The 25,002-nt window shown below is 32.0% G+C and overlaps 1 protein-coding gene across 1 annotated transcript in view; it reads left to right on the top strand.

Moving 5' to 3' along the window:
- LOTGIDRAFT_121570 (hypothetical protein) overlaps positions 1-25,002 on the top strand; it is a gene marked incomplete at both ends in the record, with an annotated part of 69,673 nt that overhangs the window by 30,583 nt on the left and 14,088 nt on the right. Inside the window, 2 exons of the mRNA XM_009059060.1 lie at positions 9,390-9,535; positions 20,223-20,299. Of these exons, the coding sequence (XP_009057308.1) occupies positions 9,390-9,535; positions 20,223-20,299 (223 nt within the window). The remainder of the gene's footprint in view (positions 1-9,389; positions 9,536-20,222; positions 20,300-25,002) is intronic.

Genomic DNA, 25,002 nt, shown 5'->3' with positions numbered 1-25,002 from the left:
CTGGTTAATTCACTCATTCTGAACTGCTTCGTTTATTTCGATTTAACAGGTTTTATGATGGTCAGTTGTTAAAATTCCTGCCTGGCTTTATGGGTATAAATTTAACATTAAAGATCATTGTTGCGTTCTAATTTGGGTGTGTAGTTAATTTGAAACCAGACTAAGAATGTTAAAGAGACAATGGACGGCATCACAATTAGATGATATTCATGGTCAAAGGTTATTTAGAACATGAGGCGATATTGGTTACATGGAGTTGCTAATCAACACCATATTCCCTCAGTTTTAATAAGTAGACCTGCCACGCCCCATGTTATCTCTATCTCTAATATTGAAGAGTGGATGGTGACCTCGGGTCATATTTGACCTTCACTAGAAGTAGTGCTTATTACACGGCCTACTTAGATCATGACATCCCTACTTAACCACTCATTAAGATTCAAATTTCACTAGAAAAACAAAGACTTTCCCCCTGTTCACATATTTCATCTCCTGCATAATCTCAATAGCTTTATCATTCATTACTAGAGGGCTTGGTTTAATGAGAAAGTACCCTAGAAACTGTTGATATTCACCAACCTGTGCTTCATTAAGATTTTTCAACTGTGTTTGAGAAAAGAAATAATCCAAATTATATTTCCAAAATATCACATAAATTATGATATAATTGAGAGGTATTGCAACATATGTTTATACACAAATACAAAATGTCTGCAACACAGAAAAAATAAACATGAGATGTTTAATCCACCCTGTTTCAAAGATTCCACTTCAAATGTATAGTCTTTAGTTTTCATACCAATAGACGAAATCTTTTGTTAAGGAGGTAAGATTAACCTTTGAATATACCTCTTTGTAATCTTTTACGGCAAATAATCTGTCTGTCGGAACCCGACTGGAAGCCATTAGAAACAAAACACTACTTAAAATTCTATTAAGGTCATTTGGGGAGAATGTGGGTATGTTTAGATTGTTTTGGATGCAGAAACTGAGATGAAGGAGTAACATTCTCTTCTGGCCTCCACGGATTCTACCAGCACCTGAAAAAATACTTCGACTATCAGACTGTATCCTCTTCTACATTTACAAACACTGTTTGTTAGTTTTGACCTCTGAACCTAACAGCTGGACAAGCGGAGAAAAAGAATTTCAGACTTATCTTCTTGCCTTTACCAAAAGAATGATATTTTACACTGCAATGCAAGGATTGTTTCCTTTGACATTTTTGTGCCAACCATATTCCTTTCGTTTTTAATGTAGTTATTTGGCTTCTACTGTATATTAATGGAGGGAATTCTCATATGGTTTTGCTTTTATCAGTTTATTGTGGCTTTTAATTCGTAGAATTCTCATGTCATCTTTATTTGTTGATCTGAACATCAAGACGTTTCTGTTGTCGAAACCATTGCTATTTTTTGTCTTAGTTCTGTGAAAATGTTGAAGAGTTGGCGAATTAAAATCTTAGATTATGGCCATCTTGTTGAAAATGAACAACATAGTGAAAAACGTGGGTTGCATCTACACACTTCATTACAGCTTGAAATTATTCTTGTCATTTTAGTTTAATATGCGCTACATTCAAATCAATTAAATAGTAAATGATAAGATAAATTCTTAAATAACCTCTGATAGCCTTTCGTATAAAATATAATTAACTCTTAACTCATAGAACGGCAAGAAACTCTTCAAATTTAACAAGATTCCTAATAAAAAGCACAGTGTTTATCTTGAAAAAAAATTGAATTCCATAAACCATATCTCCCATGGTAATTTTCCTATAATTAACTGGCCTCTATTTTTAAAGAGCTTCTCAAGATTTTTGATTAAAAAAATGTTGGAAGTAAATTTGACAAGGTGTAACTTTTTTCGTGTTTTAGTTTTCTGCTAAGGTCTAAGTATGAAAGTAAATCATTGCATAGAATACCGATTTTGTCTGGAAATAGGATGCATTTGGTTTTTTCTGGAATATCACATGGTAGATCAGCTGATACAGTTTCATAGAAGGGGGTAGATTGTAATGTTGATATACCAACTGGAGACACCAGCAGGAATTTTCACTCACTCCTATCACTTTTGGCCAATCCGAATGCATGGAATTCCAACCATTTGTTGATATCAGCCAATCAAAATTCAGATCTACTTTGAAACAAAAATTTACAGGCTTTAAATTCATAAAAAATATCTTAAATGATGATGCACATTTTTTCCAAATCTTGAACAATCGCTCTACGTCTCCTTGTTGTGGTAGTGTTGATTTTGAAAGATGGATGGGATCTAAGATTAGATAGGATGTCAGAAGACTAGACTGGTAATGGTGTAGGTCTCAAAGTTGGTGTTTACTAATCAAAGACTCATATCATAAGGAAACCGAATATTGATCTGCTGTTTGATTCACCAAACAACCACAGATTGAATTCGTCTCTCAGTCTGACCCTTCATCGCCCAAACAAATTTTATATTCATACACAAATATTGCTTGCAGACTTTGGAAACTAATTTTGTCTTAATGTGATCATACCTCTGGAAAGTAAATTAAATGGTTCCTGGGATATAGGTATTCGCCAGTTACTAGTAACGTGGGGGTCGACTTTTGGCCTTGGTGTCTATTGACAGACGTATGATGTGATTGGACCAAACATGATAAATCAATACACTAACTTGACGACTTTAATTAGATTGAAGCAATGGTCTTCTTTGGAATTATATTTGCCGAAAACTGAGAGAACTGGCTCACATTATTAGCCATTTTCTTTTCCCATTTCGTTCCATTAAGAAAGCGGATCATTTGAAGATCAATGTTGAACTAATCTCATTCTCTTGGTCGACTATTTTCAAATTTTGCCATAATTTCACAAATCATAATTCTAGTGCTGAAGTGTTGGGTTTGTTTATTGATTTCAACCCTAGCAACCAATAATCAGAATCGGTAATAACGGGTAGAGAACTGCCTGAGTTGATAATGACAAATAAAAATCAATGACGAAACGCTCATTTTAAGATTTAGCCAAATTATTACTTCTTGTTAGTCTAGGCTGGTGGAAATACACAACTAATTGAAAGAGCCTACATGATGGTTATGAGACTTGCAGGGTAAAAACCAAGTTCTACATTTTTCTCTCTAATCTCCAAGCTAAATGATATTAGTTAAGCTCAGGAATAGTCTCTAAACCAAAGGACATCATTTAGAATCTGTAAAAGAATGGAAGCGAAATAACTTTAAAACAAAGTGTCTTATTATATCAAGTGAAGTGGCCATTATTGAATCTGTCTGCTTTGTCCTTTCAATATGAAATAATTAGCAACCATTTCTATCTGGCTTTTACGACAAAAATCAATTCACGTCACAAAACATATTCAACATTCGTAGCTATTCAGTATTTTTGGATTGTGTTTGAAAGAATATGGTTCAGTTTGATTTATCAATTAAAGTATCGAAGGGCGCCAATAGATGGTTATGGTGAATAGAAACAACATAACGAACTATTTGACTAAAAATCCTGAGACATTTCAAGAAGTTTTCAAGTTGTGTTTTTGGGTATTTTGTCTTGACAGTTCCTTTAGAATTAGGGGGATTATTACAGAAGACTTTTGACACCTTTTTGACAGGCCTAGTTAGAGCAGGATGAAAGTGAGGGTATGATTAGACTAAACAAAGCCTCATTACAAACCATATCTCGCTGGCATATCAACCCTTGTCACTCCCTGTCTATCAAACGGCATTCTGGCCAAATTGTTGGATTTCAAATTGTAATCAGTTTTTCTCAACTGACAGTTGATTGGTGGAGAATTTATCTTCTGGTCATTAGAAGGATTATTTAGTTATGACAACATCATAGCGTTAATTTGATAGGAGACAAGAACTAATTTTTATGAATATCTGCTCTGCATTTGTAATGATATCAGTAATTTCATATGATTGGCTCTTCCTTCCAATGCATATCAGTTTCTTGAATGCCAAATGAGATTTTCTAGCCAAAATATACAGATGTATATCTGAAACAAGGAGAAAAATTTGGATATTTTGGCAAGTTTGTCTGATTTCCCACATTTAAAGTTCTTCATTTACTAAGTTACTTTGTTGATTCCCATGTTACAAGTGGAACACTTTTAGCCATTTTTATTTCCGAACAAGTATGAATCGATAGAGGTCTAATATTCTAATTCCCGTGATTACTCAAATTCTTGGTCATAATGGCTCATTTCGGCCTCATAAAATTTTCTCCTTATTTAGTAAAAATAATGAAAAGCCTTCAACCTTTTTTTCTTCTTTGGTTATTGAAATTTATGGCTTTTGGGTTTGTTTTGGCATTTCGGAAAAAGTGTTGAAAAATCACATTTGGTTGCATGGAAGTGCTATTTGGTTTCTCAAGATAATATAAAATGATCGAACTTGACAACTATTTGTTTCATGATATATATGATGGGCCAAATAAATTATTCTTTTAAAAAAATGGAAAAATTAAAATTCAGCAGAGAAAGTGCAGAAAAATGTAGTTTTGTTTAAAAATAGAGTCAGATGAGGATTTCTGCTGTCCTATTTTTGATTTCATAATTTCATGAATAATACATTATATGAAGAGAACTATATGCCATACAAGGCGAGACTGTCCTCCGAGAGACCAACACACATTGATGTGACACATCAACCCAGCAAGCTAGCCAAGCTTCCAGAAAGCTGATACTCCCTCTGGGCGTTGTTTTTCTAATCGTTACTAGTGGGTATTGTGTGCGTTGAGTGAGACAGTCTGCATGGCTCAGCAGGTAGGGAGGTATAGCAATTCTTCCTCATTCATTTCCTAGGGCGAGGGAAATAGCCTGCCATAATCAGACCTGGTTCACAAGAATACAATAAAGTTATTGAGGCGATTATCAGTATAGCTGTCAATTCCATTCCTTTCCTACTCTTCACAACTTGTAAACTTGTCTTATTGTTACTTTTTCTGACTTAGTTAAAATAACAATATAGGCTTTTATGATGGGGATGTGAATTGAACATATTGGATTCATGATTATCATATAAGTTGTAATTAACTCAAATAATTAAACAAGGGCAAAACTTTTATTTCTTGGCATTTTCAGGTACTGATCTCTATTGCTAACTCTACCAAAAAACCTTATGCCATTTTTCTCTTGAAAATATTTTCATATAGTTTAATGGTAAAAGGAATAAAATTTTACTTATGAAAGATACAAAATTGCAATGTAATATAAATTATTTTTTGCAGTCAGTTGAGAAAAGTTGATATTGAGTATCAAATTACTGCATCTTTTGGATTTTTAATGATACCTTTGTGATTAGTGTTTTTTGAGTTTATTATACTAAAAGACTTATAACTTACTTCATTGATGATTTTGCTCTAAAAATGACTTACATTTTTGACTTTTAATTTTCTGTTTAAAACACAGTTAATGCAATGACATTATAAATTTTGTAGGTCATTTGTTCTTATTGGATTAAATATCAGAAGTGAATTTTTTTTTTTCACTTTTTTTTTGCTTCATATTTAAGTTCAAAGGTTGCTATTCATTTGCATAGGACTTATGTTTGATAAAAGAAACTTCGGGACTGATAACTGTATAGTACATTTTTACTCTTATTTGCCCCTCCGACAGAAAAAACAACAAAAATATTTCATTGTCTTTGTGAAAATAATTCTGAATAAAAGTATCGAGAAATGAATACAGCCTTACTAGTCGTTGCTAGTCCACCGAGTTACAGGAGATCTATTCTGGAACATGAAAGAGCTTGTAGTAGAAGTAGTTCTATGATGGATGGGTATTTTAACTTGATGTGACAGTTAGACCTACTAGCTGTATTATAAGGAAGTCACAGACTGCTAGATAATGAATTCTAGTAAGAGCCAGTGCTTTCTATGGCTTCGCTGCTTCTTCTTAGAAACCATATTAACTCAATGAGTTGAATTCTTGGTTTTCTTTGCTGAGATTTCCCTTCTTATTGATGTCAGATTACAAAGGGATTATCAAATTATTAGAAATGTAAGCCATGGATTACATGTGATAATTTCCCTCCCACTGTAAAGAAAAAATAGATGGATTCAAAATAAAACATGAAATTTTAACATAATATATTTTTTATTTCCATTTACAATTTACTTTCAACATGAAGTTTCAAAATAGTGGGCTAGTAGCTTGTAGTAGTATGAAACGTGAACCAGAAGGAAGACATCTACATTAAGGAAGTTTTGATGAAAAATGTCTTGAGAATTGTGTGTCTGAGAAAAAAAAAAAAATTTCATTTCATTTTGGACGTCTGCACCGTTTTTTAACAGCCATTCACACCTTGCTATTTTCAATGTTGTAAAAAAGATAAGAATCTAAGTAAATAGTCTCTTTAAGATACAAACACTGTTTATATTTTCTGTCTAATCATCCCTGTCTGAATTTCAAACTATTTATAGATTTAATTGAATGATGAAAGATTCGCATTGTGCAAGTTTCAAGCGTTGAATACACGAATCTGTCATTTTCAAATGTTTTCAACTGTTCACCCTCCAATACATGTGTAAATTACGTAAGGGAAATTGACAGTTCTTTAATATAAAATCAACCACTTGGTGGCGCTAGTGCTGGGAATGAAATCTGAGATTTTTCAGGCATGTCGCGATCGGCACTTGTGGACACAAGATTTGACAGTTGCTGGAGGCAAAATACACTTTGAATGGATTTGTTGCTATGAAGTAATTTCACCAAGGGAAATAACTCACAAGTGTTGATTTCAAGTGTGGTTGAATTCCTCAAGAATCTGGGATCAGTTTTCTAAAGCCTTTCTCTGTTGTTTTTGAATGTTTTACTCTAATCACATTTCAAGTTTTGTAAATTAAATCATGGTGGTTGAATCACTGGTCTCTTATTTAATTTAGCCACACTTTGTAACAGTATAATCAGGTGAAGTATACGATTACAGACCAGTGTTCCAACCAGTTATACTTGCTAAAGTAGAAGATTAGGGATATTTAACTAAATTTAAGCAAGCGCCATGTGCGACCCTGGGTCTGTTTCTTCAACTTAACCAAATTCTACACTCGGCTTAATTGATAAATTTCATTTCTTTATTATCCTTCCATGGCCTTTTGTATTCATTCTGAACAATTTCAATCAAATTATTTTCAAGTTGTACCAAGATCCAAGAACTCGTTTTGTTTGTGTCAGACAAGAGAAAATCTTTGAATATTTTGAATCTAGTCATCTAATGTAACAAAGTTTCTTTGAATATTATTCTAAGGATTTCATTTCTTTGAGAAAAAAAGTTGAAACTGATGAAAGGTCTAGGATGGGACAATGGTGCTGAAATCTCTTTAATAAAAACTTGGAAAAAATTGTTAGTTTCTTAATTGAATAACATAAATATTTGAATATACATTGATAAAATTGAATTAGATAACAAACTCTAAATAATTGGCGGTATTGTGAACGAAATTCCGTCAAAAGGCCATCAAGATGTAAGCAGCTGCCATTTATAAACTGTTATCTTTGCCATTTTGATCTGTAACGTTTACTGAAACAAAGCCTAACTCTGTAAGAAAGAAAACATTTAAATAGATACAGTTTTAAGTGATTAATTTCCATTCTATTTGAATCTCAAGATATGATTGGTGGTTAATACCAGGCCGGCTGCTTGCTTTGTAAACAATCTTGCGGCATGTTACATCACAGGGCTATCTCTTTAGAGAAGAGATTATTTGTCCAAGAAATTAAATTTGTTGGTTCATCCTTTGAGTGTATTAGAATTTCTCTATCCCCTCTAGCAAGTTTTCTTTCTAATTGTTCAAATGATATCCTATTGAGCTCAAATTGTTTTCCCAATTTGCCTGAACAGTAGACAGTATTTACTTGGCATGGAAAGACTGGTCTTCTTTAGCAGGTTCTTACGCAATCCAATTCAACCCATACAATAGATATTTAGAAATGAAATCAGTAAAGTTAACGAGGAAGTGTTTGAACAGGCCGACTAGGTACACAAGATTAGTTTCAATAGTTGTTTGAGGTAATTATTAGTAATAGAATTAGAAGTTATTTCTAGTATTGGCCTCTTTTTTTATCTTTTAACGTGCATACAAATAATAACAATTAAAAAACTAAACTCGTTAGATTAATTAATTAATTATCAACACGTGATATATTACCATGATCTTTCGTTTTTGAAACTTGACACACTTGTCAGATTTTGTGTACATTTTTTCTCATCACATGCAGTTTTTTTTATGTTCTCTTTTTTGTGATCTTTGGGTTTCAAAAAGTTCCTGGGTTTCTATTCAGGAATGGAATATTGATCATTCATGATAATGTTCCAACATGTCATCCCCCTTCCAACTAAATAAAATACTAATAATAAACCCTTTTGAACCTCCTTCTTATTTTTATTTATTGTTCAAATTAATAATATTTGTATTGTATTATTATCAAGAATATGAAATATTTCCTTAGATTAATGAATATAATAGAATGGGGGTGTTTGATGTTGGTTAAGATGGGTTTAAGGGGGTTTAAAACCATATGGAGTTAATAGGGCTTATTGTCAGTAGCAGCAATCAAACACACCCCTTTATCCCACTTGATAAGATCAGGATTAGACCCGAAAGAATATTATCACTTTTACTAATATTGTTGAAACCTTTTCTAGCAAATTGTTTCAATAAATACCGATTATTATAGAAAAAACTCGCCATATTTTCTGTGAAAGGGTTCATTCACAAGACAAAATGGAGTCAGTGTTTAAATCATATAGGAGTTATTATAAGCTTTACGATAAAGATTCAGTGACGCGTAGCGAGCAGGCATGGCCGTCTTTCAAAAGGTAGCTTTCTTCTCTTCAAATCTCCATTCTATTAGCTTCAAGTTTCTTTTTTCCTCTTTTATTCAACATTGAATATCCTTTTCTAATAATTTGTCACTTGGCTTCACACTAAACTACATATTGTTATATCTTTATGGCTTGCACATGCCAGACACTGGCAAATTTACATCAGTTTTTATGCTTCACGGCATCGCAACCAGTTTCTTTGTTATTATCTTTGCCTTTCTCTCTTCCGCTAAATATTACAACAACTTGGCCACGATTTGTCGCATTGAAAAAGTTAAAAATTATAATCCTAATTAAATCGTAGGGGAAGGTGATTAGAAAATTTGAATTTTTCTCTGAATAGATAATCAAAAGAGATGAAACAATATTTTAATTAAAAGGAGGAAAAATTGGACATCCCAGATGTGATAATTTTATATCGCTCTGAAATATGACATTTTAATTGCATTATTAAATTTTATCAAATTATGCAATATGATAATGAGGTTAGCTTCAGAATACTTATCTTGATACATTTTTTTACCTCAGTTTTGAAGAGTCATTTATATTTATTTCTTATTTGTTGCAGGTGATGGTTTAGATAATAGTTTAGGCTCAGGTGATGGCTCAGAAGATGAGGAAAATGGTGATAGATCTAAGCGTTCGAAAAAACGTGGAATTTTCCCCAAGGTTGCCACGAATATCATGAGAGCATGGCTATTTCAGCATTTATCGGTAAGAACTCTTTAATTATTTTTATCCTGTTTCGATATTCTGGAAAACTTTGATAAATTTATTATTTAGAAATTAAAATTCCAGAAAGGTATATTCTGAGTAAAATTTCAATTATTTTCTTCCATATTTTCATGGAAAGCAATTTATCTTCATCAGAATTATTATTCTATGACATGGTAAATGATCAAATTGGTCATAATCAGGGCATTATACACAGATAACTTTAATCCTGCCTGATTCTTGTATCCATGGAATATCTGCCATTCTTTGAGACCTGGATAAAACGACTGTCTTCAATTGACGAGTACAATCTCTTTTTGCGTCAAATGTGTTTGAATCGGGGACCATGCTCTCTCAGAGGCAATAATATTTTTCTATTAACATTCATGACTTTTTGGCCGATTGACTTGACGTGGAGCTGTTAATCGAAAGTGGTCGATTATCATTTTTGTGCCGAGATGAACGGGATACGAAATGGAATTATTTTTCACCGACTGGAGCTCGATAATTTTCTACCTTCTTAGATACATGAATTAGAAAACGAATTAAAAGCTGAAAGCGTTAATGAGAATCAAGACTATGATTGGCATATTCGGCTAGATTGGGTGAAAAGTGTTAGTTTTCTATCTTTATCTTTAAGAAATGTTCAACTGGCAGGATTTGTGTGACAGGCAATCACAGTTAGACTAGCTGATAGAAAAACTTTTAATAAGCTTTTTGACAAGCTGAAAAAAATCAACTTCGTCCAACTTTGCAGATAATTTCAAATATTTTTCCGCTTGGGAGTTTTGTTATAGAAAGGAAGAAGATATCAATATTTCTCATTTTCCTGCTCATTTTTTTTTCAATTTCAAATATTTTCTTTATGCTAAAATGATATTAAACGCGGAAATTGACTTTAACATTTTATTCATAAAGCTAATCAGTTTGAACAGCGTGAACGATTCTCAAACTCGTGTATTTATTCCATCAAACAGTGGGTAAATTTGGAAAATACTTTGAAAAACAAAAGATCATACATGTTTGTTTGCCATTCTAGTTTGAAAAGTTAAAAATTGGAACTCTTCAAAGAGTAAGGGAAAAAAAATCATTAATGTACATTATCTTTTGATTCTGTAATTATTATTTCCATATGATCTTTACAAACCATAAATATATTGATTGAAATTAAAGAAAATCTGAGCTTTTATGAAGCTTCTTTCTTAATTTAAGTCTTATTTCCTTTCAATGAACAGGAGTTGTATTGAGTCGAGATGATTGAGTGTGTTTTAATGCGGATTATGATTGGTGCTATTCAATGACATAGATATAAAACTATTGGCTTGTATTCTTATTCAATAAAACACATTAATATATCTATTAGGCATTATAATTACATTGCAATTAGGGCAATATCAAAGAAAATATTGGACTCTGTTACAGTTAAGCAAGTTCATTTTATTCAGACTAAATAAGCTTATGTTTTTGTAATTTTGTCCCAAAAATATAATCCCACTAGGCCTTCAACAATCAAAGTTTAAAATGGTTCTTTTTTTAATTTTTCAAAATATTCAGCTGACAAAAAGAATTCTTTTAAGAACTTAATTCAATAAAGAAACACAAGAAAAATTTGCTGCGAGAAAAAAAAATGTCTGCTTGAGTGGTTCATACCTTGTAAGCCCAAGTTCTGATCCGTTTTACACGTCTCCGACAGATTGGTGTAGATTTTGACACAAAAAGGCAAGAAATTATTGATCGAATCATCCAAGTGTATTCAATGTTCTCAAACCTTCACTTCTATTGTCATTTATAATTTAAACTGCCTTTTACAAGTCGACGATAATTTCCTAAGACTGGCAGATATAACCCAATATAGTTTCATCGATATCTTCTTTTTATGATGTCTTCTGACACATTTCTTACTTCCTGATTTTTGTACCTTTGAAAAAAATTATTTTGAAGAGTTCCTTTTTTCAAAACCTTGCAAGTTCGAATAGGTTATTTCTATATTATGCCAAGACCTTCCAGATTGTATATTTTTCAAACTTTCTCAGAGTCACCACCTGATAGAATCTGAAAATTCCCAAGATATTATGAAAGTATTAGGAATTGTTATATGTTTTATGTTTGTTCTATTTCTCCATTAAATGAAAATAAAGGTCAACGTATTCTGATAAATCCACACAAATATATTTTTTTTGTGTAGGTTTGCTTACAATATTATGTAGACACTTACAATATTTTCAAGGATTGTTTTTCAATTTTCTTAAAATTCATAAATGTTCAGTCACTAAAAATTTCAAATTTCTGCTTTTGTAACAAACTTATTACCCTCTCAAAATATGCTTAGATTATCCAGGGTTTTATTAATCCACTAACTTAAGACCTTTTACCATTTAAAACAGCTCTTTCAGCTGATTATCCAGACCTTAATGGGTTTTGTTAATCCACTTCTTAAGACCTTATCGCTCTGTGAATGTGCTCTTTACATCTGATTATCCAGTCCTTAATGGATGGTGTTAATCCAATAGGAGAACAGTGTTAATCCAATGCGTAATTTTCACCCATTTTACCTGATCTTATCATGATGGTCGAATGAAAATTAATGGAAGAATGGCCATTGAGGAAGAAACAATGGCTGGCCATCATCTGCATACTTGGAGATAAACAATCCACTTAACTTTCTCTATTCCAATGTCTGTAATCCCATTTCGTCGGGAAACTGGTCAGTAATTTAGCTAACAGGATTCCGTAGTCTTGCACAGATAAGGCAGAATTCAATTTATTGTGAGGGAAATATAATGCAAATCATGCTATTATAAGCTATTTGGATGATGAGCTCGGAAGACCTTTCTGTCTAGTTTTTCTCCAATTGTTTTAAAGTTCACATATTTAATATGATTAAAGACCACTGAATGGCCAGGAATTGGGTCTATGTGATTCCATTTTGGACCAATTTTCTTGTAATTTTCTCAGAATTCTATGAAGGCATATTATGAAATTGGAATATATATGAGGATGAAAACGTAATAAAATAGTTTAATAAGCAGATGATGGCACATCGCCATTTGTTCTAACATTGAGAAAACATAATCAATCCAGAACTTTTGCAGTTTTTAGCCAAAATTCCTTCAGAGACAAATTTATATTTAAATTTTAAGATTACATTTTTTGAAAATAAATTTGTCAAATGTTTTAAGCATTTTTTGTTATAATTTTGAGACAAAGGCATTTCTAAAATACAGGGATTAAACGTGGAATTGCGTTACCTTTACTTGCAGAAAAAGGCGACCATTAGCGAGGTATCAAATTGCATGCTGGGAGAATAGATCTGGGAAATCAGACAATGGCTTAATAAGACGATCTCTTTCAAAAGTATGCTGTACAATTCATCATGCAAGCTACCTATTATTTAATGGAAAGGATAATTTGTATGTAGTAATGTACAAATTAGACCCTTATCTTGTGTTGGGCGGGGATCAACATTATTCAATCCTTCAATTTCATCAGACTTTGAAACTTAAGTTGTTATTGTTACATTCGAAACTCGTAATCACAATAGACAGATCTTTAATTATTTTGTGATCACCAATCATTGAACAAAAATGTTTAGAAAATGACAAAAGCAGACGTCATTTGGACTTCAATGCAAATATTGCAGCTTATTTTTCCTGTGCTTGTTCTTTGGTAAAATCCAATTAATGATGTTATCTTAATATCTCATGCACCTCATTATGCTGAAGAGCAGATACTTATTCCTGAAATTTCTAGAATTTCAATCAAGACCACCAATATGAGCGTTATTAATGGTTATATAGGGGTAATACTGTGACTGTAATAATGACCTGCGTGTGAAGGTTACTGCAGACAGGATATGAGCTTAATTTATTCCTGGCCACAATATAACAGTAATGTGGGTGGTATAGCCACAGTTTAATAGTGTCACCAACATTTCACTTACTGTCACTCTATTATCTTGGACCCTAGGATTCTAACCAGTCGACCAGCATGTCTGGGGGTCAAGATGCTCCTAAAGAACATGTTGTTCTAAAAATGGTCTTGCATTTTGCTGAATTTTATTAATTTATAGTTATATTCTTCAAATTTCGAAGAAATCAAAATTCAGAATTTTCTTCTTAAGTGTGGTCGTCACATTATTCTTAAAGTTGGCTTCTCCCCATGACTTCAGATCAATACTGTTAAGTAAATGACTGATTTTGCCCCCTAAGTGTTAAGTGGTCCAGTTACATGGTCAGAATTTAATTGCCTTATAGAAGTCCATAACTCCTGTAGAGTGTTCACACTAAAATTTATTAGTTTCACACCACTATCACTATGATTGGTTTTGTGTCAGGGGCAGGGCATTGTTACACTTGTCACCACTCAAAATTGTCACTTTTGATTTCTCCTGAATAGAGTTTCAAAATGGAGAATTCTTCAGAACAATTTGAATTTTATTCAAAATGTTAAGATGATGTTTTGAAACCAGATTACTTTGTAGTGTAAAATGTGGATATCTTTTTTTAATGAATAAATATTTGTTTTCAAAAACATCCTGAGTAAAAAGAAAACAATTGTTATGCAGTGTCAAAAGTTCAAGTTTCTTGCAAGTGATTTTGAATATCCTTTGGGCAAAACATTTCAAGAATTTATCAAGTACCATTAACTGTTTTGGGTTGGATTTGACAATTGTGAAAATTCCAAAGCAATAGTCCGAAATGTGTCAATTCCAGTAATGTTCAAAGGGTGTCCTCCTTCCAAGATGTCATGCCCCTCCCTTGTGTCTTGTTGTTGTGATTTATTGGGGTTGTATATTAGGACACAATTGGGCAAAGTTACTGTTGCTTTTCACTAACAGTAATTAAGCACTAATTTTATGCCCTCTACCCCACCAAGGTTTTGTGTTTGCACAATAATAAATCTGCTAGACTGCAGGGGGAGGTAATATTACAACCCCCCTCACCTTGTCAATTCTGATTTATTTTTCTAAGTTATGTAAATACATCATGTCATTTGTGACATTTGTAATGAGATAAGTTAGAAAGTTGGTGAAATGCCCGCCCTCTGTCTATGGGGGGTCAGGGTTATAGTGTCATTAAGCCTGTATCATTTTACACCTCTAGAGGACATTTGTCACAGTGTCATGTCAGTTAGTGACCAAACAAAGTTTAAATACCCACTGATTAACTAGTGGCTACTTGGGGTGAGTAACAATAGCCCCTGCCCTGCATTATTGACTTTCATTTAGGGCAGTGGCTATTTGACAACAGTGTACCTATAATTATGATGTAATCACCACACTTTCTGATCTTCACAGGTAGAAATTAACTCATTTTCTAGTCATAAAGATCTTGTATTTTACTTGTGATTTATGGACCATTTAATTGCTAGTTTTTAACGAGATTTTCACCTTCTCTACCATAAAGCACTAATCACCCAAAATACCTGGATTTCATTTGACATATTTATAGGAAATCGGAGAGCCAGTCTTGAGTTTCAAGAGAAATTTTACCCTTGGAAAACTTGGACCTTGACCACTGAAAATATGATCTCCATTTTGTTTTGTTTTTTTTTCTTCATTACTTTGGATCAACATAAATAAATACAATTTTATCATTGTATCTAAAGACAAGTCAACATTTTGTTTGTTATTTGGAAGGTCAATGAGTTCAAAAAAGGCAACATCAAAATAAAAGTAAACAAACAAAAATATTTAGAAAATGAATAGAGCCTTTAGACAGTGATAAATTTATGTTGAACTTGTGTCTGGTAGGGTGAATGGCCATCTGCAGAAGTTGAGAGAGGGGTCAGGGTAAATTGGGAGAGGTATAGAGATAAGATTGACCAAGATTGACCATATCAAATTATTACAGTCCTATATAACTTTCTATTGTTTTCTATAATACTATTTATCAGTAATGGCGAAATTTTTAGAGGGCAGGAACTTCATGAAAGATTTCAGTATTTGAACGGAAATACACTTTAATTAATTTAATGTAACTTGTATTTTGACTGTTTAAGAAAAACTTCTCGTAAAAGTGATAAGAAAATTTCAAATTATCTGTTAAAATAATAGATGGAGTTAAATATGAGTAGCACTGACTCAAAGCTGATAAAAAACTGACTTATGTCATCTTTTATTTTGAAGATAAAAAAGGTATTTTAACTTGCCAACACCCATTTTGTAACCTTTTCTCCTCACCAATTGAAGAGTTTGTCTCCCATATTTAAAATTTAAATTTTCAATATGGAAATGCTTGAGTTATGCCCTCCAGGAGACCTTCCTTATTGGACCAATTCATGACGATTTTATTCTGAAAACGTGACATGTACTTCTGGAGATTTTTATGGCGTTAAAAATTTTTGCTCCACCCAAAGCAAGGACCTTGTAAGATTTTGATAGACCCAATAAATTTGTCAACAGAAAAAAATGAGATTGGCTTATTTCCTTAAAGCATATTGAACTTTGAGAGCATTATCAACATTGCAACATTCTGAACAAGACTATGTGCCATTGTTCTTAACTCCTTGCTTCTCCCCAAAAAAAAAACAAAAACCAACTAAATATGGGAGACAAATTTCTTCGTCATTCCTCAATGATTTTCTTGTCGTCTGCTTTCTTGAGAGTGGATTACTAGATTGTAAGATATATACTGGGCAAAGAATCACAAAATAGTCTTGGAATAATAAACTCAACATTAGTTTTGGTTTACCATAGAAATTGTGGAATGAAAATAAAGGAATAATTGCCAAATATCATCTAGTTTTTCCTCAAATAAAAGATGTTTTTTCAACTATTGTTCCATTAAAGTAATAATATTATGAAATCTTAGCGTTCGTTTAAGAAGATTGAAAGCGTTTAGTGTTACACTTTTGGTACCGTCTTCAGAGATTTGGTTTACAACACACAGAGAAGAATTTCTCTTTTTTTTCTGCTAGTAATTGGAAAGTAGGGCATAGAAAGATTCAGATTTTCTCTGCATCAATATGGATTTTTAGGTTTGTGGAAGCAATAGAGAAGAAATTATTGGTAAAAAGCTTGTACCATGGGGAATGATTTTAATGATTTGACAACTTTCTTTATATTCCTGAGAATTCATTCTCAACAATTATACACTTATTGTGCAGACAAATTTTTTTTCCCTCCAACACTTTTAACAAAACTTGTCAATTTTTTTTTTATGATTTTTTATTTTGGCAAATGGCTTTAAACGCTCTCTGGAATTACAGCTTTCTGGTTATAAGTACATTTTTAAAATGATTGTGTTACAAATGGACCATCATTCTGTTGAAAAGATTTCTTCTGTTTCTTTTGTTGCCGGCTTAGAATTCCACAAGTCTGAAATTTGACAAGAATTTTTTCATTTAAAATTTCGGCTGATGTTTTTGCAATCAAGCTGCATTTTGATGAAAAAAAGAATGCGTTGAATTTATGAAAGTGCAGTTTTATTGTGTGTGGATAAATAGTTTTCACCATTTCTATAGTCTATACAGCTGAAATACTGTTTAATATGTTTTTAAGAACTTGTCAGAAACAGCATGTATATTAGTTTTAGAACCAGGAATCGGTTGTATTTGCTGCCATAAACAAACTTAGCTATGTGATGGCAAACCTTTACATTTTTTCATGTGAATTGATAGAAAAAAATCACTCTTTAAAATTAAAGACAAGGTTTATCCAATTATTTCTGACCCTCAATGGTAAAAATTCCACAATGGACATCTTTTACTAATACCCAAAATAAAGTACTTTAAGGGTACATGTTTCTGATATTATGCACATGAAATTATTTTGACACGTATGATAGCAGTAATGGTGACAGTGAAAAGTATATTTATGAAAAATACTGTTTATTATATACTAAAATGAATCAAAATTATAAATAAAAATTGTAACGACATCGTTAAACATATCAGCTTAGCGTATACAGACTTCTTCACCATCGTCTGCAGACATCGCTGCCACCTGGTGTAAAATAAACTGTAGACCATTGGGGAAATAAATGGTACACTGTTAGCTTCCATTCTACACATACTTTGTTTATTTTCATGGTGATTTGGACTAGAAGTTTAGATGATCTGGGAGTTGAGAGTTTAGTTTGATAAACTGTGAAAATATGCTCTATTTATTCTGTTACAAACCTGGTTGAAGTGTTTTTGACAGCTCTAATAAACATATAATAATACATAGTAACTAGTTCTGAACTTGTATCAAATTTATGATCAATTTAGACAAGTTGAAATATATCGCATCTAAAACTTGGGTGTAGATAGGCACTAAGTTTTAGCTTGCTGAAGCAGATGTAGGAAGTTGCATTCTCAAAGTTGCAGACGGCATAAAATTTGTCTTCTTCCTTGATGACAAACTTGAGGCATTTCTATCCACAAACCAAAATGGCCTCTTGTACCTGTTTTATTAACCCTCATCTATCATTAGTAAGATACAGGTGGCCGACAATCTTGGCAAAAAATAAGTCAAGAGTCTTTGGGGAGTTGATATTTTCTCAGTTAAAGACGGGTGAGCCTGTCTGTCTAAATTAAGGTCATTAACAAAATGAGATTAATGACACTGCGCTCAGGAAATGGCACCTTTCTGACCTCTTTTAAATGAGAAAAAAAACTAATCCACATTTTCCCTCCATTTTCTTTGGCTAAAACACATAATGAACAGTTGACTTTCAAGTATTACGACTGACCCTGTTCGAATTAAATTTAAGATTTAAAGAGATTTTAAATTACCAACTTAGAAGAGTAGATAGAGTTCGATGAAGAATTGGTAGGAACTGTAGAGAAAAAGTTTAAATTGTTTGGAGAAAAGTTTATTTGAAGGAGATTAAAAGTATGATTGAACGATTTTAAATTATCTGCTGCTTTTTTCTTCGGCAGATCTCCGCGGGTTTAGAGGAGTTAAAATTGAACGAGAAAAACTCTAAATTTCATTTAGACAGTATCAAAAGGGTATCAATTGAGTCTGAAGTTTTCAAACTCATTAAAAACTGGTGGATTTTGGAAAATGAGAGTGACATTTGGATGCACCCTTAATTCAAATTTCAGTGTATTCGTATTTCCTGCGTTTGCCGAGAGAATTAGGCAATCAAATCAGATGTGAATTGCTTCTAAACTATCCCTGACCTTTACATTCAATCACAAACTTGTTAATAAGCATATTTAGATATTGTTGTGGCTTCATCAACAACTCTGACATTTATTAATTCAGTCTAATAGTAACGTTAGTTGCCTGTCGTGCCTTTGATGTAAGGAAACACTACTTTAACCCTATCATAAAAGTTGTTCAAAGTTCCATAACTTGTCACGAATTGGTGTGAATGTGTTATTTATGATTCTAACACGATATATGGGTGCATTTAGATCATTTTCTACTTATTGATATGTCAAATTTGATTGGCTCTGAACTTGCGCTCTTTTTGTCAATTTTCTCGACCAGAGCCTGATGCCTTTAGTGTTATTCAGTGCTTTCGGTTCAAGCTTTGTATTCAAAGCAGCTGATATTCTACACTTTAAACTAATGAATATTCAGATTTCCTTTTGGGACTTCCACTTGCAACATTTAATGTAACGAAATTTAAAGCACTCCTAAAATTCTATGGAATTTATGATATGAAATTTCTAATTGAAATAAATGTACTTTTTCCAAAGATTATTAAAAAGAAATTCTTAATATTGGAATATCTAATGACTGTGAGTTTTTTCTCCCAGTCTGGTCAAACAATGTTATTACATTATATTGTATAGACAAAAAGCGACCATATTGCCTTTGGAGACTTGTTATTACCATGTATATAACTTTAATCTGGGGCATATGATTGTCGCAATCCCATATCACACCAAGATTAGATTATTTATTCATAAATTCCCGTCATATCATAGTCTCTTGGAAATTGCCACAAGGTGTCAGTTTACGTGGTTGTTATTCCCTTCTTCAATATCGGAAATAAACCAGCGAATTTCTAATCATGACAAAAACACATTTCTTATACAATGGTTTTTTAAGATAATATTTGTAGAAGACATTACATTTAATTTTGGAACGGAATCAGAAGATTTGATTTTATATTGCCCTTTTGTCATCTGAGACTTCTTTAAGGCTGACTTCATTTTCTGTCTTCCAACTTTGGTACAACTTGCTTCATAGTTACCAGTGTTTCCGAGTCAGAAATGTAAACATGTAAACAACGCTTGTCAATGGGAACAAATTAGAAAATCGGAGAGTCGTCACAGAACACAAGAAAAATTGGCAAAATTGTCAATATTTGTCTTGAAAAACTCATGTCTATAAATTATATTTCAAATGGATACCTGTCAAAAACTACACATGCTTATTTTCACTTCATGACTTGGGTTTAAAAGATAAAAGCCCGTTAAAGTATTATTGAAATTTGTCCATTGTTATGTTAATAGAAAGTAAACAGTACAATAAATATGTTACTAACATTGCCGTCTCAAATCAATATCCACAATTTTTGTTACTTTGTGACAGATGGTTGACTTTTGAATTTCGGTGTTCAATATTTGTGGTGTTGAATATTTTTGGTGTTCAATATTTTCTTCCTTGGTCAGTGCTTTTGAGGTTAAATTATATTTTTTAGTTATTGAGAATTCGAGACATATTTTTGACAATGGTTTGATTCTTAATGTTTATTTAATGCTATCATGGATTTGGATTAACAGATTTTTCTGTATTTTTCAGCACCCTTACCCATCAGAAGAACAGAAAAAGCAATTAGCTCAAGATACAGGTTTAACAATTCTTCAGGTCAATAACTGGTAAGTCTTCACAATTATTTGATTCAAACCATACCTTTTTACCACAAATTTTACATAAACTGTTCGATGTACCCTCATAGAACATATTCAGATTATATCCTAAAGCTAGGATTTAGAGCCAACTGTACAATTACAATAAATATTTATCCTTAACTACAAATCAATTTATTAATATATCCAATTACAAATACAAATCAATCAACATCTCACTTACTAAATATCAAATTACAAGATATACTAATTAAATGATACATATACACACAATTTTGGATACATTTGGATGACACATCATGTGTTAATGATTTCAAGAGAGACAAATGTGGATACAGAATGACTCACAATCGCATTTTCCTTTTTTTAAATCACTTAATGAGAATTTTGACCTTGTATTTGATTTTATTGGTTGAGTAAGGTCATATGAATTTAATGCATTGCAGTGGAAAAATAATGGAAATTATACAATATTTTGAAAATAAATACCAGAAATTTAACGTCCAGAAAATGAAAATGATAAAATTTACATAGAAACAACGCTATTTCCTTTAATAGTACAAAAATGTTTTGTAAAAAAAAATCGGTATATATATATAAAGTTGTAAATAGAAGTGTATCATCTTGCATATATGATTTACATATTATACACGAACCAAAACATACATGAATTTAGCCGGGGTTAGGTATTAAAAATATCTTTGTTATGATTTAATAGAGGCAAAAAACAGAGCACATAATGGTTAAAAAGTATTGTTTGGAATGGGGGAGGTATCTGTCAAAATACTCTAAGTTATATTTGATATAGATTCAACAGGCATTATAATATTATGATAGATATTTAAATCATATGAACTAGGTAATATTCAACCCTAAGTTATAAGAAACCAGGGATTGTTTATTATCGTTGAATAGATACCGAGGTATTTATTTTCATTCAGACCGGGTTGGCGTTTAAGAGAATAGATAGAAATCCAAGATGGTGGCTAGGTAATCTGAAATGAAGGGTGTTTTGATAAGAACAATAGTTGCTCTCTTTCTTCTTTCTCTAAACTATCAAACAAGTTTCTAAATAAACCGCCAACCATTCCTTACTAAATGTCAAATGGAAGGGAAAATATTTTGGCATGTTTTTTTCTGCCACAAGGTCTTTGAGAAATGATGGTGCCTTTGATAGCTTAGAATACTTTCTTAACTTCTACAAATATACTAAAGATAGTAGAATCTTCTTTGATTTGACTGGTAGAAATAAGTCGAGTGTTTTCATTGATATCTTTTTGTTTAGTTGTGGAATTATTAACAGATCAGATGTCTGGAAAATTCCGAAAAAAAAACTTAAATATCAGATGAATTAACCAAATTTTAGAGATTCTTGCAACCAGAAATTTGGATAAATTTTCTTTCTTAAAGAAACTTGAAATTTCCATTGAAAAGAGAAAATCTTAATTGACAATATTTTGCTTAAAATTAGCCCTCTGATTGTTAGAAAAACATCTTTAGATTGGAGAAAAAAGAACAGCGATGAACTAAATGGGATGAAAATATGGTAAAGGTAGTTGGTGAGAATCTTGCCACTGGCAACAAGCCATTGTCTTCATTGCGACTCCCTACCTAGAACTTGTCAAGACAGCTTTCATAATCTGCCATTCATTTCAAACAACTTGCTCCCCAGTTTTAACATCATCTTTTTGTTCCTACCAATTTAGTTTTGTTAAGTTCATCCTGATTGGCTAATACTCATGTCTGCTTACAGAGCATGAAATGAATTTGGTGAAACTGGCGCTATGCCTCTTTTGTTCTTGTGAAAAGAAAAAATAGATGGAAAAGATAGAATTTATAGCCTGAACAATATACTCTTTATTTTTGATTCTATTCTAATCCTTATCACTAAGCTCATTTACTTTTTAATTTGGTGTAAATTTACTACTTGGTGTGTCTATAGTATTCTATTAACACAAACAAACTGGGCGAAATTTCTCTTTTGTAACATTCTAAATGTGTGAATGCACTAGATGAAAATCTTAAGTGTAAAAATTAGATTTTGTGAACAATTTTACAGTGTATATTTACTAGCATTGCATTTATGTTCTGTGGAAGCATTGGAGAACACTTTTACCAGTTATGGTTTTAAATTCTGTATAAATGTTCCAGCGAGTGTGTTGTGGGTATCAAATCATTCCAACTTAGAGCATGAAAGACGAAAAGAATTGGTAGAAGATAATGTAATTGGAATGATTTTCTAAAGATCATTAATTTGAGGTACTTGTGAAAACCTTCAGGGACTCTGTGAAGGAAATCAGCGGAATCCTCAAGTACATTTTTACGATTCTACTCAGGTGCATTTCTTCTTTGAGACCAATTAATGGAATTTTGATTATGAGTTCTCTAACTCAAGTTGTATTGGAAGTTGGTGATTTTATTAGACTGAGTCGTGAAGCTGATGGAAGCCATAATAAACAATGACTCTCTCGCAGTCTCTAGCTATTCAGCTTATCATCTTGAGAACTGTTACAATTCCAATAAGTTGGACAATTAATTCAATTTTATAGTAAAATGCCTCCTCATGACCCCCTGTGACTTTACTTTCTAAGCCACTGTTACATTCCGATTGTACTCAAGTGAAATCCAAATTAACAAATTTATAGAACTATCCAATATGGATCTGAGCAGAATTTTAGGAAAATGTTAAAAAATTTAAAAAGTTAAGGGTTTTAAAGAATTTTTCAAGTTCCAATTTAAAGTTTGATTCTCTCAGAGAAAAAAAAAATGCACTTTCATTTAATAGAGAAATTAACTTAGTTTTAGATAAGATTGATAATGATGGAAAAAAATATAAAAAGCAGTTAAAACTGAAAGAATATTTATAATTGGCAAGATTTTATCGTAAAAAAATACCAACTTGATATTTTATAAAGTCAATTTAAAGATAGGATTTATCTCCCTTCCCTATCGTTAACGTAAGTTTTAGAGGATAGAAACATATGCACACCAGCTGGATAGGCAGCAACTTATTTCAACTCAGATGGTAATTAAGATTATTTACCCAATGTTGGAAGCTAATTTCAACCATTGAGATGACATCAATTCTAATTAAAAAAGATTGATATACTTTAACCTCCACGACCTCTGCCTAATTTACTTAGGTCATAAAATACTATATTTCAATTTTGAGAAACCTGGTGAAGTCATTATGGCTCAAATTAACCCAAATTTAAATTTGATTTCAAAGATAACTATTTCAAACAAAGTTTATTTAAATCATATCTGAAAGAGATAACATCATTAGAAAAATTCCATTGACAAACAAATTCTCAAAAAATTAAATGCATCTGTCAAATTTGGCCAAGGCTGAATGAAACAATAATATTTTCAAATACCAGAAAATTGTATTTTGTGTATTGACTTTTTTCCTCCACCTTACATTTTGAAATTCGTGGCGTTAAATTGGAAAAATCTCTGATACTCTTAGATTTTTCTATCTCAAAGACATTTACGTTAACCTTAGATGAACTCATTGGAAGAAGAAAAAACTCCATGCCGGTCAGAATATTGTAAATTAATGAACCAAATAATAAATTCAATAATTATCTTTGCTACAAAAAATGATTTATCAGAAAAAATAGCAAGAATGGTATGGTTGAAAGAGCCAAACTAATGTGATCAGCACACTGTGAAATAAATACATTAATGGAAAAAACGTGGACGAAGGCCTCTATCAATACACACACTATGGGGGCAACTTTAAAGGTACTAATATGCATATTAAAATCACACCTTGGAACCAAAAACTTGCCTAATTTGGCAGTTTATGTTCATAATCATAGCACTTATAATATCTGGATTGCCGCCATTGACTTGTAAATTGTGCCAAGTTCTTTGATCTAAGGACAGTATTTGTCTTCAGACTCATAAATTACAGATCTTTTGGCACAACAATTTATATGACATTGTTCAGCTTCTGTCTATCACAGTCCGACAAGTTTTATTACTCCTTTGACCAAAATATGATTTATTCAGGGCAAGAGCATTGTTGATATGCTATGAATGGATTTACATGACACCCATTTTATGCTAAGAACATTACAAGCAAAATCAAAACACTTGTAATTAATCAAACCTTGGGCCATTGACAAAGAAAAATAATTGGTAAAAAATGAAATAAAATATTATTTGTGATCCATACTAATTAATAAATTTCGTAAGAAATATAGATTCAAATTTAATTGTTATACATGCTTCCAAATTCTCCATAATTTTAGGAGAAATTTTGATTAATGGAATGAAATATTGAATTAATTAGGAATTCAGTCGGAAACTGAAGTTTAAGAAAATTAAATTTGACGATATTAATTCGCTGACCTAGTAGTCTACACCATTGATCGCGGGAGATTTTTTATGACAAAACTTCTGTCAGTTGTCAATGTGGCCGATATCAATATAATTGGAGATTTCCAGTCAAATCTTTATTAAAAATAATAAAAAACGTCAACAAAAAGGGAGATAATTCTCATCAATCAATCTTGTCAGTTTTCCTAATCATATTTAAATGTTCTACTCGTATCTTGTTATAGTTTCTATGTTTCAAATTGCCTGGAGAAGGAGTAGGGGTGCTTGGAATAAGCTCAGTATGGGAAAAATGCCTGCAATTAGACGATCAGTTTGAAAGACAAGCTTTTGACCCGCAAGCTGGAGTCGTCAGGTCGGCAAACATT

Source organism: Lottia gigantea, assembly GCF_000327385.1.
Source record: "Lottia gigantea unplaced genomic scaffold LOTGIsca_37, whole genome shotgun sequence".
NCBI lineage: Eukaryota > Metazoa > Mollusca > Gastropoda > Lottiidae > Lottia > Lottia gigantea.
The sequence above is the reverse complement of the archived record's forward strand: the minus strand, read 5'-3'. Positions and strand labels throughout refer to the sequence as shown.